The sequence below is a fragment of the Pezoporus wallicus genome, unplaced genomic scaffold, assembly GCF_028554395.1.
Source record: "Pezoporus wallicus isolate ANWC-B61680 ecotype Strahan unplaced genomic scaffold, APGP_CSIRO_Pwel_v1 contig_13460, whole genome shotgun sequence".
In the NCBI taxonomy this organism is placed as follows: Eukaryota; Metazoa; Chordata; class Aves; order Psittaciformes; family Psittacidae; genus Pezoporus; species Pezoporus wallicus.
In genome coordinates, this window is record NW_026639753.1 from 8,929 (window position 1) to 23,184 (window position 14,256).

Sequence of the window (14,256 nt, forward strand, 5' to 3'; positions counted from 1 at the left end):
GTGCCATCTCCTTCCCACCATCCTGAAGCCAACACTTGGGGTGATGCTGACTTGTGTGGTAGGCACAGAGAAGGTTGCAGAGCTGAGGAAGCTGTTGGTGCTCAGAGCTTCCCCCCCCATAAACCTTCATTTTGGTTTTCCTTTTGCCTTGTTTGAGCTCAGGAGAGGTGTTCTGTATGTCCCGGTGTGGGGAGAGAGAACCGGTGTGGGCTTTGGGGGTCAGAGATGGGGTGTTTGGTGTGGGGAGAGGTTGTGATGTCTCTATAAGGCGTTACAGGAGGTGTTTTGCAGAGCGATCAACATCCAAATTAAACATGAACTGTATTCAAGGGCTCCGTGTCCATGTGTGTTTGTCAACCAAAGCACTTCTCGTTCCAGCGGAGAGCTGTGCTTCCTTCCTCTCCCCATGGGATTCCTCCAGGAATCCAGTTATGGAATCCCAGACTGCTTTGGGTTGGAAAACACCTTAAAGCTCACCTAATTCCAACCCCTTGCCATGGGCAGGGACACCTTCTACTAAAGCAGTTTGCTCTGACTTGGTGTTGAGCACTGCCAGCGTGGGGCTGACTGCTTTAAACGCAGGGTTTGGCCTTCATTAATGGAGCGGGGCGGGGTGGGGGAGCTCCCTCTGCATCCTGCCTCCTTCCTTAGCGCTCTCCCTATAATCCCTATCCATTAACTTCCATCCTTCCCCAACCCGTGTCCCGCTGGGTACCAACACCCGGAACCCACAACGCGCGGCGCAGGGGGAGCAGCCGGAGCGGCGCGGCGGGAGCACAGCTCCGCCCGCCCAGGGCCTGCCTCAACCCGGACGTGGAACGGGGCCCGGCGGCAGTTCCGGAGCGCGGCGTGAGGGCCCCGCCATGGGCATCCTCGAGAAGATCTCGGAGATCGAGAAGGAGATCGCCCGCACGCAGAAGAACAAAGGTGCGGGGTCGGGGTTAGGGGGGGTGCATGGGGGGAACGGGGGTTCTGCCCCCCACACACACAGTCGCTGTTCCCCCGCCGTTAGGCCCCGATGTTAATGACCCCCCCATGTTAATGACCCCCGGTATTACGGTGGCTCTGCTCGGGGTTGGGGCGAGGAGACCAAGTGATGCTGGTGCAAAAGGGAACGGGGAGCAGAGCTCCCCTTGGGGTCTGTGGGAGTGGGTGCCCTGAGCCCCGCTGCTGTGGGGAATGAAGCTGTAAAGTGCTGGTGTTTGTGGCCTTCTCTGTGACAAAAGGGCTCTGCCTCCTCTTCGTCTGGGCCGGGTGGGAATGGGAAGTGTTCCCCTGGAATCACAGCCTGGGGTTGGGTGGGAAGGGACTTTAAAGCTCATCCAGCTCCAAGCGGGGACACCTGCCACTAGAGCAGCTTGCTCCAAGCCCCTGTGTCCAACCTGGCCTTGAGCACTGCCAGGGATGGGGCAGCCACAGCTTCTCTGGGCACCCTGTGCCAGCACTTAAGCACCCTCATAGTAAAGAGCTTCCTGCTAATACCTAACCTAAATCTGTCGGGTTTTGCCAAGAATAAGCCCATAAAATAACTTCCACACGGGAGCTCCAAGTTAAATGTCTTTAAAAGTGGACAAAAGCAGGGAAAAAAGAAATCTTACATCTTTATAATGTTAAATGTGGCTGGGGTAAGGGGGGGTCTTTGCCCTGGAGCAGCCATTCCCCCTGTGTTCTCTCCGTTTAACTGGCTCCCTTCACTGTTCATTCCTGCCCCTGCTCTCTCTCTGGCTCCCTTCTTTTACTAAGGAGCGTTTTGGCTGCTTATTCCCCTTGAGTCTGACTTTATGGGCAGGTTACCAAAGCTTAGCTCCCAATGCCCAGTGTTTCAGATGCTACAGAGCAGCTCCTGTGCGTGGCAGCGCTTAAGACCGTGACCAAGAACCGCAGCGTTGTTTGTTAGGAGGGGTCTGGCAGTGAATTACCACCCGCTTGTGTTAACTGGGTGTTGTGTTCCTGTTCTTCCAGCCACCGAGTATCACCTTGGGCTGCTGAAGGCGAAGCTTGCAAAGTACAGAGCTCAGCTGCTGGAGCCATCCAAATCCTCGGCTGCGAAAGGAGAAGGCTTCGATGTGATGAAATCCGGAGATGCCCGCGTGGCACTGATCGGTTTTCCTTCCGTGGGTAAGGTCAGTGAGAGCCTCTGCATTCCCAGCTTGGGATAGCGGTGTCTGAAGCAGAAACCCCTCAGCTCTTCGTCTCTCACCTCCCTGCCAGGAGTTAACAGGAGGTGGTTGTATGCTGAGAGCTGAAGGTTAGGGGGAGGGAAAACCAGCCTTTCTCTTGTGCCCTCTGGCAACAGCCTGAAGCTTGGTCTTGCCCAGCCACAGCATTGCAGAGAAAAAAGGTGGGAGTGTGGGATTTATCATGGAATCATAGAATCCCAGACTGGTTTGGGTTGGAAAGGACCTTAAAGCTCATCTAGCCCCAACCCCTGCCACAGGGAGGGACACCTTCCACTAGGGCAAGTTGCTCCAAGCCCCTGTGTCCAACCTGACCTTGAGCACTGCCAGGGATGGGGCAGCCACAGCTTCTCTGGGCATCCTGTGCCAGCACCTCAGCACCCTCATAGTAAAGAGCTTCTTCCTTATCTCCAACCTAAACTTCCCCTGTTTCAGTCTGAACCCATCTCCCCTTGTCCTATTGCTCCAGTCCCTGATGATTTACCATCATTCAGGAAAGCATTGTCTGTCCCATCACCACGTTAATCCTTGTGCCTCGAGCAGCCAGAACCCAGCTCCTAAGAGCCGAGGGACCCTTTGGTGTTGCTTGTTCTGCTTTCACCGGTGTCCCTTCAGTGATGCTCATCTCCTGCCTTTCAGTCCACGTTCTTGAGCTTAATGACCTCAACCGCCAGCGAAGCTGCCTCTTACGAGTTCACAACCCTGACGTGCATCCCAGGAGTCATAGAAGTGAGTAGGATTCTCCTCCTTTCCACGTAGTAGTAGCAGCAAGAACCCCAGCCACGCTGATGCGTCTGTTTGCACCAGTTAACGCTCGTGCTGCCGCTAAGAAGCAGTGATAGCCAAAGGGCTCTGCTGGCTTCTGCTTTCACCTCTAGGATGTCGTGAGTGCTCGCAGGTCTTGTGCAACCTGCAGTGCTGATTTAGCACTTCCCTCCCAGCGTTGGCTGGCTGAGCGGGGCTTCCTCCGCTGCTGTTGGACTGACCAGAGCAACGCGACGGTTCTCAGCTGAGTTTTTAATACCCGCTATTGGCAGCATTGACCAGATGGCTGCAAACCTTGACAGATTTGTTTTTAATGAAGCTTTAAAAGAGGCAATCTGTACTGTGATCAATTTTGGAAGGAAAAACACAGCTCCTCCTGTCCTTGAGGAGTTTTATTAGCGGTGGGCTAAGCATCCGTCAGCAAAGCAAATGACAAAGGGCATCAAACTGAAAAGCGTTCAAGAGGAATGAGAAAAGCAGGGTCTGCATTGCAAAGCAGAGTTAAATAATGAAAGCAACTGTATCGGTGTGAACCCAAACACTAATATTGTGACACATCCACATGCAGTTGCTAAGAGGGCTTTGCTGCAGTAACAACATGGGAGCTGATGCCCCCACAGATCTGGTGATGAATGAAAGCCTCCCATTGCTTCCTGCTGCTGTAAGACCTGCAACACATCCGACTAACTCTGAGCTGTCTCAGTGAGACGTGGTGGCCCTTGCTTGTTCCTGTGCTTCCTCATTAGACCAAGAGGAAGGGGTCTCTCCCCTCTCCCTGGTGCTTTGTCCAGCCACAGTGCTGCCGTGCTTTAGGAGCTGAGGACCTGGTGTGCTGCACGCAGCTTCATAGGAAACACTCTGGAGGCGGCTTTGCCAAAACAGAGCTGTCAGCACTATGCAGGGCTGTCCTGCTCTGTCAGGCTCATTCAGCTCCGCTCTCCGCAGGCTTTGCACCACGTATTTGGGGCTTTTGAGGCGCTCAGGTGCCCTGTCCGAGGCTTTCAACTTCCCACCCTTCTGTTTCCTTTCCAGTACAAAGGAGCCAACATTCAGCTGCTGGATCTGCCTGGCATCATCGAAGGAGCAGCGCAAGGTTGGATCAATGTGTTCATGTCAAGCAGGGCTTTGCCCTCAGCTGCGTACCTGCAGTGCCTCACACATTAGCAGTTTTCCTGGGCCAATGGTTTTCCACGTTGGTTTTCCACATTTGAAGAGTCCTTGATCTTATGTGAAGCACGATTTTTATCCCAGAGCCCACGTACGGTTCTATATGTAGCAGAAAGCTGCTTTTCTGGAGGTGGGAGCCAAAGCAAGGCAGGCTCTTCTCACCTTCCTGTGTGAGTGTTATCTTGCTCATCTGTTTTGTGGTGCAGAGGAAGTCTAAAGAAAGATGCTGGAGAGGCGGAGGGGGAAATTACAGCTACACAGTAACCCCTTTTGACTGAGAACCTGCCAGTCCTCCCATGACTCCTGATTATGGGAGGGGGTGCTGGCTTTGTCATTGTCCCCACATTGCCTGTGTCAGAAGATGCCGTAGGGAGCTGAGGATAATCTCCCATTGGACTCTTCTTGGAGGAGCATGGCCTGGTTAATAAGGTCTCTGTCTTTTTGGACCAGAAAATACATTGAACCCTTCTGCACCGGGACCCTAGGCCCGTATCTGGAGCTGCTGCCATAGCATGTGTGTGGGGATGTGTGTCCTGCTGTCACAGATGTCATTTCCACCCATGCAGCTGTACTCCAATAGCTCTGCACACACTGATTCCTGTATCCTGTGGCAGAGCAGCAGTAAAGGGTATTTGTTAGGGTTTGTGCTGGACATAACACAGCATGGATGGACCAGATAAGAGTCCCTCGGGGCCCTCCAGCAGCTGGCTGCAGCCAGGGCAGCACTGCAGGACCTTTTTCCTTACTTCCAAGCAGCAGCCCTCCTCTGACACAGACCTCGGAGCTGGTTTTCCTTGCTGATGTGGCCATCTCCTCTCTTCTCAGGGAAGGGCAGAGGCCGGCAGGTGATAGCTGTGGCCAGGACAGCAGATGTGGTTATTATGATGCTGGATGCCACGAAGGGTGAGGTACAGAGGTGAGTATGTGCTGCTGGGCTGCGGAGCTATGGGGTGGCCAGGTTGAGGGGCTCCCATGCGCCCAGGGGTTTGAACACACCAGCTCCCTCAAGTGTTGTCCTCCCAGCATGTTGGGGAGCCAGTATTAAAGCTATTGAGTACAAGCTGGAGGTTGTACTCTGTTAGAAGTGTGCTAGCAAACTGGCTTGAGCTCCTGAGCTGGATTGTTCCCTATGGATGGCTGTTTGGAGATGGGGATGTCAACCTTGATTTCCACCACACACTGTCCTGTATTAGCTGTGGGTGTAGTGAAAGGCTGTATGCATGGGAGAGTCAAACAGGGAAGGGATGGATGTCCTCTGACCGTGCTCACTCTCACAGGTACTAATGTGCAGTGTCCCTGCAGGGCCTTGCTGGAGAAAGAACTGGAGTCTGTAGGAATCCGGCTGAACAAAAGCAAACCAAATATCTACTTCAAGGTGAGGATTCCTGGGCTGCTGCAAGCACAGATGTGTCTGGCTGCCTGTTCAGGGCTGAGATCCCTGTGTGCTGCCCCTTGTGTTGGACAGACTGAAGGAGGGTTGTGGATTTTGCACTGTTCTTAAGCCTCTTTGTTGCCTCCCTGCAGCCGAAGAAGGGTGGAGGCATCTCCTTCAACTCAACTGTCACGTTGACTCAGTGCTCTGAGAAGCTGGTGCAGCTCATCCTCCATGAATACAGTATCCTTTCCTAACACAGGAGACCCCTAAGCCGTCAGCATCGAGTGGGACCCACAGTGGGACAGCCTTGCAGTGCCTTTGGTGCTTGCTGGGTTGACAGCCAGCATAGACAAGCCAGCTCAGGCCGCTGGCTCCCAGTGATGTGTGGATGTGTTGGGGTTTGGGCCTTGACAATGTTCACCTCAGAAATCTTCAACGCTGAGGTCCTGTTCAGGGAGGATTGCTCTCCTGATGAGTTCATTGATGTGATCGTAGGCAACAGGGTCTACATGCCATGCCTCTATGTGAGTATCTCGGGAGCAGCCTGCACCCAGCATCACCTCCAGCCTGTGCTGAAGCAGACACTGGATCTTCCTGGTTCCTAAAGCAGTAACGATTTGGGGGTTAAGAAGTGGAAAACGGCTCCACAGGGAGCTTTTCATCAGCTTGCCATGGGTGGCTGTGCTCTGTGTGTGTTCTCTGTGCCCTCTTGTGGCTGCCTGCTGTGGAGCAGCATGAGGAGCTGCCTGTCCTGGTGCCATGGGGTTTGTTCCTATGGCACGGAGCCTTCCTGTGCTGCAAAGCTCTGTGCTTGGGGTTTCGCTGCAGGTCCCATGTGCCAGAGGTCACGTAATGGCTCTGGTAGCAACTGGGTCTATAGTGAAACCAAAGGTACTGGAGAACACATTGCAAATCATCCCAAAGGATGAACTTTAAAAGGGCCAAACTTAACATTGAAGCTTCTGGATTTTAGCAGTTTGCTTTACGAAGAGCCTTGGCCTCTGCCCTGGCTCGCAGGAGCTGAGTTTCCATTTCAGATGCTGCAAATACCCTGCGTGTACCTGCCTTACCATGCATGATACCTGCAGGTACAGGCCTTACTTCCTTGCAGTGTTGCCGAGTTGACTTCCTAAGGGGTGTGTTGTTTCTTCTTTCACTTAGGTTTATAACAAGATTGACCAGATATCAATGGAGGAGGTGGATCGTCTTGCTCGGCGGCCCCACAGTGTTGTCATCAGGTAGGAGCCTGTGACACTGATGTCCTGGCCCAGGTGGTGTGCTGCTTCATTCCATACCCCTTTCTCCAGCTTTTCCCAAGGAAGGGCTTTTTCCAGGCTTCCTTTCCCTGCAGAGGCAGGCTGCTTGGCTTCTCCACACTGTCTGCAGGCCAGAGTAAGCCAATCTAAGCTGGTTTAGAAGTGCTGCTATATCTGTCTGGGGCTTTGGTGCTCCAGAGCTCCTCACTCTTCTGAAAGCTCTATTTAGTTGCTTCACCTGGGGCTTTTTCCTTTAGTGGCCTCTTTAAAGACTTTCCCCTTTGTCCCCTAACCCTCAGTGAGATGCTTCACCTTGTTCTCCTGGAGCTCTAAATCACACCAGCAATAAACACTGAGATGTTCCTGGTGTTTTGCAGCTGTGGCATGAAACTGAACCTGGATTACTTGCTGGAGAAGCTCTGGGAATACCTGGCACTTACCTGCATCTACACCAAGAAACGAGGACGTAAGTGGCCATCAGCTGAACAGGTTTGAAAGGCACAAAGGGTCAGTGCTCAGACAGGCTGCTGCTGGGGGCCAGGCTGTCAGCGAGCTCGTGTGTCTTGGGAATGCTGCAGTTATGCTCTCCCTAGGCAGCTTTCAGCTCTTGGGAGATGCTTTCTCTTCCACCTGATCCTATCTCTCTGCACTAAGAGCTGAACTCAAACAGGGGAAGGTCAGGTTGGATATAAGGAAGAAGTTCTTTGCTGTGAGAGTGGTCAGGCACTGGTACAGGGTACCCAAAGAAGTGGTGAGTGCTCCATCCCTGGCAGGGTTCAAGGCCAGGCTGGACACAGCCTTGGGTGACATGGTCTAATGTGAGGCATCCCTCTCCATAGCAGGGGGTTGGAACTGGATGATCTTAAGGTCCTTTCCAACCCAAACCATTCTATGATGACACAAGGAAGTAAAGTGTACAAGCTCACTGCTTTCTTCCTTATTACTTGTGAGTGCTGGGGTGTCTGCAGAACAGATTTGATGCTTTCAATGCCTGTTTGTCTGGGCAAGTGTAACAGGAGGAGGAATTTGGGAGTAGTAAGCACAAGGCAAGGTGAGGTTGTGTCAGCATATTAGAACGCACTTGATGGAAATCAAATGCTTTTCGTTCCCTCCCTCTCCTGCTTCTCCACAGAGAGACCAGACTTTACAGATGCCATTATTCTCCGGAAAGGGGCCTCTGTGGAGCATGTGGTAATTTCTCTGCATCTTTTATGTGTCCTTGTCTGTAGAAGGCAGCTTCCTCTTGGAGCCTGCTCTGATTTGTGCTTCATAAAGCTCAGGATGTGTCAGTGTTACCTGGGCTTCTCCTTTTGTTACCTTTCCTAGCTGCTAGGAAAGGCTGAAAAAGATAACTGAATGCAGTCCAGTGAAGAAGCACATGGGAGCAGTGGAACTGGGGCTGTTTGGGGGCTGGTGATTCCTGTATGTCTCTTCTGTATTCTTCTAAGTGCCATTAACTGGCTCCTAAAGTCACTGTTGTCATTTTTGCCATAGAGTTGAGTTGCTTTTCGTTCCTGAGTATCGAGTAGGTTGTTTGTAAAGGCAAAGTAGTGTCATTGAACTGCCTCACATGGTGTCTCTCTTGCAGTGCCATCGGATCCACAGGTCGTTAGCCAGCCAGTTCAAATATGCCTTGGTGTGGGTAAGTGCTTAGCAGCAAATGACATCCACGTGCTCTGCTGTCTCTGGTCTCCTCTTAACCTTCTTCCCTTTTTGCTTTGAAGGGAACAAGCACAAAATACAGCCCTCAAAGAGTGGGCTTAACCCATATGATGGAGCACGAAGACGTCATTCAGATCGTAAAGAAGTAACTCATGGTTGGTGCCTGGCCTCGTCTTTGATCACTACAATTGGAACTGACCACATAAAAGCAAAAGCAACCAAGCAAAACAAGAAATAAACAAAAAAGAGAAAGAAAAAGGAAAGGGGAGACGTGTTCCACAGCCAAGAGGGCTTCTGTGAAGCTCCTTCTCTTGGAGAAAGGCAAAAGCTGAGGCTACTCTACTGTACACGCAGGTGGGGATGGGGAAGAGGAGGTTCCATCAGGGGAAGTGTTGTCTCCTAGAAACAAGAGCCACTTCTTCTAGGACACAGTTCCCACAGGTAGGGGTGTCCTGCTCCTAGCAGAGACAGGGTTTGCACATGGATCCATGTGGCTGGCTTAACCAGTGGGTTTGTGAGAACAGATCTGGCCCTGTGCTTTGGGACAGGGAAGCCAGGGCTGAGGGATCATTGCTGATGCTTTGCTGCTTATCCATTCACATAAGTTAAGCATTGATCTGAAACAAAAACCAAGTTCTCCCTCCCCTGCCCACTGGAATCATGGTCTCTGCAGCATTCACCATTGGAGACTTTGGTCTCTGCATCTGAGACAACCCCTGGTGAATGTATCATGGTCCCACCTGAGTTAACACGAGAACGTGGCTCTCTGTGCCTCTCCTTAGCTCTGCAGTAGGGTTTGTAGGACCCCCTGCTCCAGCTGGTACTGAGAGAGATGAGGAATGGAGCTTTGCTGATGAATTAACCTGGGCAAACTGCAGCAGGGTACGATCAAAGAGCCATGGTCTGCAGTGAGGAATCACTTGGGACTTACTGCTCATTGAGGAGCTCCTTTGCTCGTCCTGCCCATTGATCCTCAAGAGTCCTGCGGGGGATCTCCTCTTTTCTCAGTCATGCCCCTCAATTCCAGTAACAGTTCTATGAGCTCCAAGTACCACCCCATGCCATGGGTTTCACCCCAGCCCTGTAACCATTGTTGCTTGTCTGGCTGTTTTCCATCAGAAATCCAGGCTTTTTCTAATCCTGCTTTTTTCCCTTCAATGCTGATGCTAAACAATTGAGAGTGCCTGATAGAGAACAGCTCTTTCCTTCTGGATCAAGAGTTGCCAATAGCTTTTATTTTCTTTCATGGGGGAAAAAAGGGGGTTCGGGGTGATGTGGATCCTTAACTGCGAGGACAGGTCTGATGGCAAACTTGTCTGAGCAGGGCTCCTTTCCTCTCCTGTGAGCTCCTCCCCATCCCTCACCCACTGATTGAGCAGAAATGGAAGGATTATTTTACTTGAGGAAATAAAAGTTGCTATTTCATGTGAACTGTGGGTGTCTGCCTGCAGTGGGCAGATGGCTTTGGGGTGCTTTCTACCTCTCTGCTTTACCTTTGGCCACCTGAGGAGTGCTGGATGCTGCTGCAGGAGGTTGTAGCAGGGAATGGATTGTGAGGCAGGCTGGAGGGCACTCGATGAGTGATGGAGATAGCTTAGGTATTGTGTGTAATACCTATTTAAGAAGGTGACTTTGAACTCTGTGAGCTCCTTTCCCTGTTCCTGCCTTTGTTCACAGCTGGAATGCAAGAGCAAATCCAGGCCACGAAGGCAGCAAGTGGAGAATGAGCTCCAAATCAGCCGCATCCCCCCTGAGCTGGCTGTGGAAAGCAGGAGCTTCTCCGTGTCAGTCGGGTGGGATGCTGTTCCAATTCACTTGCCCTTTACATTTCCCATCGAGGTTGCACAGAGTTACCCACACAAAGACTTCTTTTCGTTCCATTGTGTCCCTGAGTTTCTGGCTCTTCAATCTAAGCCCTGGCACAGCAGTGGGCTCCATCCTTAGGCCGGGCAGTGTGTGGAGTTGGGAAGATACCTGGTGCTTGTGTGAGGCTGAAATGCTCAGCATTACCTGCTGGAACGTGTCCTTGGTTGGTTAGTGCCTGCCTCTCCATGTGTCTGGGTGTCAGAATGACTAATCCACCATTAAAACCCCTCTGTCTAATTACTTTTCCTTTGGGAAATTGGGTGTTTTATCCCGTTCCAGATGAACTCCTGGTAGGTGATTAAATTTGGAATGGGGATGAAGTAAAAATAGCGGAGGCAGAAGAAGATAACTTCTTTTTTTAGTGAGAGTAGCTCCTTGCAAGCCAGTTTATGGCTGTATTTGAAGACGCATTTAATTGCAGCCTTCACTTTTCCAGACGGCTTCCCTAATTGGTCTGCACTGACGTTAAAAGCTGCCAACATTGCAGTCGGGTGCAGGTTTGGCTGATGATGCTTCTGAATCCTCAGAAAGCAAGATCCAAAGGGCAAGGGGGGGGGGAATCTGCAGCATTAGGATTGTTCTGGAGGTTTATGGGATGGGCTGGACCCTTCTCTAGCTTTGAGGGATGCTCGGAGCATCCTTGCTGAGTGGGTTTGGAGAAAGGCTCTGGTGGGAGGATGTGGGGTGGTTGAGTAGAATAGAATGGTTTGGGTTGGAAGGGACCTTAAAGCTCACCCAGCTCCAACCCCTGCCACGGGCAGGGACACCTTCCACTGGAGCAGCTTGCTCCAACCTGGCCTTGAAGGCTGCCAGGGATGGGGCAGCTGCAGCTTCTCTGGGCACCCTGTGCCAGCGCCTCAGCACCCTCACAGGGAAGAACTTATTCCTTATATCCAACCTAAATCTCCCTGTTTTAAGTTTGCCCCCATAGAGCAGCAACTGCCTTTTCCCTGCTTTATGAGCTTGGGTGATGCTCTACGAGCATCACCCCATAGAGCAATCTGCCCCGTAGAGCAATCTGCGCTTAACCATTCCCTGCTCTTTACTCCACTTCCCTCAGTGCCATACCCTGCTCCCTGCATGGATCCTGCCCTGTTGCTGGAGCACGCCGTGCATCACCGCTGGGCATCACTCCAGGTGGGAAGCGGGGCGAATCAGCTCTGACACAGCCCATCAGCCACCCTCCATCTACCCCGGAATCAGCGCCAGCCCGAGGCGTGCTCTGTTTCGAGCGCCTGTTCCAGGCAATCGAGCAGCTTGGATTGGCTGAACGCTCCCTTTTAGAGCATAATTTAGTCAGGAATCGCTTTGCAAGGTAATAAAAAGAGCCTCTGCCTCCAAATCCATTCATTTAATTCAATGAGAGACACTTAGTGCAGGCGGGCTCGCCTCAGCCCCATCACTGCTGCCATCCTCAAGTGCTGCTCAGGGCTGTAGATAAGAGGCACGCTCCGCTGTGACAGCTTAATTGTTTCAGATGCTGACAAGGGTCACCCCGAGCAGCCATCGGGAGGCTGCCGAGAGGAGGATTTATGGCTGGCAAATAGGTTTGAATTCCTCTGGTTGCAGCCTGCTCAGTGATGGAGCTGCCCCGTGGGGATTGGGGCTATTGATTGTAATTTGCAGTTAAGGCCTCGCTTTCTGAGGAATCAGCATAATAAATACCCACCGCATTCCAGCAGGGATGTGTCTGTGTGGAGGAGGAGGGAGCCTGCAGCAGGATGCTGTCCCTGCTTTTGGAGAAGGAGAAAGGGCTCTTTTCGCTGCTGGGTATATGGTTTCTAGTTTGGTGTGATGCAGGGAGCTGGTGTCAGAGCTTTGAGGCACTGGGATGCTTTGTGAAGCAGGCAGAGATGTCCTGCTCATCCCGATGGTACTGTTGGGATGATGGTGTCTAGATCCCTTCTCCAGCCCTACTATGGAGAAGGATGTGAAGGGTATGTGTGTGTGTGTGTCCATCCCTGTATCCCTGTGATGCCTTCTCCTAAACTCACGTTGCTCTGGGGCCATTTGTTCGCATCTGGGCTCGATGACAGAGGTGGCGCAGGTCTACATCCCAGAGGGAAGGGGTTTTGGGGCTGTCGCTGGTAAGCAGGAAGAGATGGATGGGAACACAGGAGGATCAGAGCTGCTGCTCCCGGCCTTGCAGAGGGAAAGATCGGCTCCGGTCCCTCCGCTCATGAGCGGCGATGTGAACAATAGCGCTCATCAAATATGCATTGGGTGTCAGCGCCTGCAGCAAGCGCGGTCCTGCGGCTGCCGCGGAGCCGCGGTCCCTGATGGGGAGCGAAGCCAAGAGCACGACCAGCGCCATGCGGGCGCCTTAGGCTGCCCCAGGTGAGTGCCTGCGGGTCCCCTATGGGGTGATGCATCCCTTGGCATCACAGGTCCTGCCGTGGCTCTGCCTTTGTGTGTGATGTTGGTCCTCCTGTGAATGCAGCGCTGTAGGGCTCGGATCCCCTGGTCAGGGCGTGCGGTGTCCCCTCCTCTCTGTGCTCATTGCCCTTATCCCTCCTCATCCCGCCTTTTGCCTCTCCCAGCAGCATCCTGCTGCCCTTTGCTCCATGTCTCCTACCACCTTTTCCCCAAATTCCTTGTGTCTCGGGGCTGCTTTGCCCTGGGAAAGCTGCCCCACACCATAGCCAAGCCTTGTGGGACCCTGTGCTTGGATCTGGGGCTGAGGTGATGGCACAAGGCTGTGAGCTGGCTCTGGAGCTGCCAGGCAGCATTCCTGAGTGCATGCCAGGGATGCCTCATGCCCGGCATTTGCTCCAGCCTCTCTCCTCCCCGTAGCACCTCCCTTGTGGCAGCATTTGTCATCAGACAGCATCCAGCGGGCAGGGATGTGATGTGCTGGGTCCCCATCCTCAATTTGGAGCAAGGAATTGGAGGGGATGGGAATGAGCCAGTTCAGGTGTGTGATGGGTGCTCAGGGCAGCAAGGAGAGACCCCCATGGTGCCACGGAGGCTTGCAGGGCTGTGCTGCTGCTGCCACATTCCCCATTACTGGAAGCATCCGGCCTGTCCATGTGCTCCCAGCATCCCTGTGGCTCACGGCTGGAGCAGAGAGAGCTGTGCCAGGGCTGCACATGGGTGTTCGGAAGTGGATGCACAGCGATGCAAAAAGGGAATGTGGGATGGGATGGGAGATGCTCGTGTGGAGCAGCTCGCATGGGAGGCTCTCATGTGGATGAGCAGTGATGGGCTGGCATGGCACGGTGCGGTGGCACAGGCTTCCAGCTGGAAGCAGACCCAGGCTGGATGGTGACCACAGACCCAGAGCCCCATTGCCCCTGGAGCAGTGTGTGCCGGTGCTCCAAAGGTACAGTCCTGCTGTGCTGAGCTGGGGTGGGCAAAGCAGGATCCTGGTCAGCAAAGGCTGACCTCCTTCCTGCACCCAGCCAGGGCCATGTCCCTGGGATGAGGTGGTTTTCCCTACCTCAGCCACGTGGCTGGAGCGGTTCAGGGATGATGGGGTCAGAGGATGCTCCGAGCATCCTTCCCCTGCTCCCCATTGCCATTTGCACCCAGGCTGCCTCCCTTGTTCTGCTGCTGGCCAGGGCCATGCCCAGACACTCTGGGAACAGCCACCACGTGTGGATGCCCCATGGTTTGGTGTTCGTGGCTGTGGATTCCCCCTCCATCCCACACCGCATCCCGCTGCGCCTGGCCACAAATGCCCCTTCCCCAGCTCTGTTCTGCCCATGGTGGATGAACGCTGTGCCCGTGGAGCTGTGGGGGCTCCGGTATGGAATGCAGCCCCTGCGTGGATGAATGCCCATGAATTAATGCAGGAGGAGGCCAGATTGTGGCTGGGGATGAGACAGTGCCGTGGGGCAGAGCCCATTGGAGGAAACCAATGGGTTCGGTCCAGCAGCTGGTTCTTGGCCCCGCCAGCTGTGGCACAGCTGGACGCTGCTGCTGCCGCCTCTCCCCGCACACCCCTGTGAGGCCGTGGAGCGGTGCTGGTGCTGCCCCAGGCTCCCAT

General features: G+C 53.4%; 1 protein-coding gene across 1 annotated transcript; it reads left to right on the top strand.

The window, feature by feature from the left end:
* Positions 1-769: 769 nt before the first annotated feature.
* Positions 770-8,829, top strand: DRG2 (developmentally regulated GTP binding protein 2). The gene is made up of 13 exons (XM_057415876.1): positions 770-927; positions 1,963-2,123; positions 2,817-2,906; positions 3,975-4,035; positions 4,935-5,025; positions 5,412-5,484; positions 5,634-5,724; positions 5,911-6,008; positions 6,646-6,722; positions 7,118-7,206; positions 7,873-7,931; positions 8,329-8,382; positions 8,465-8,829. The coding sequence occupies exons 1-13, from the start codon at positions 864-866 to the stop codon at positions 8,549-8,551; spliced, it is 1,095 nt and encodes a 364-aa protein (XP_057271859.1). The 5' UTR covers positions 770-863; the 3' UTR covers positions 8,552-8,829.
* Positions 8,830-14,256: the final 5,427 nt, after the last annotated feature.

Coding starts and splice junctions, on each gene's coding strand:
- DRG2 (XM_057415876.1), top strand. CDS start 864: ATGGGCATCCTCGAGAAGATCTCGGAGATCGAGAAGGAGATCGCCCGC. Junction 5,725..5,910: donor GCTCATCCTCCATGAATACA/GTATCCTTTCCT, acceptor TGTTCACCTCAG/AAATCTTCAACGCTGAGGTC. Junction 7,932..8,328: donor GGGCCTCTGTGGAGCATGTG/GTAATTTCTCTG, acceptor TCTCTCTTGCAG/TGCCATCGGATCCACAGGTC.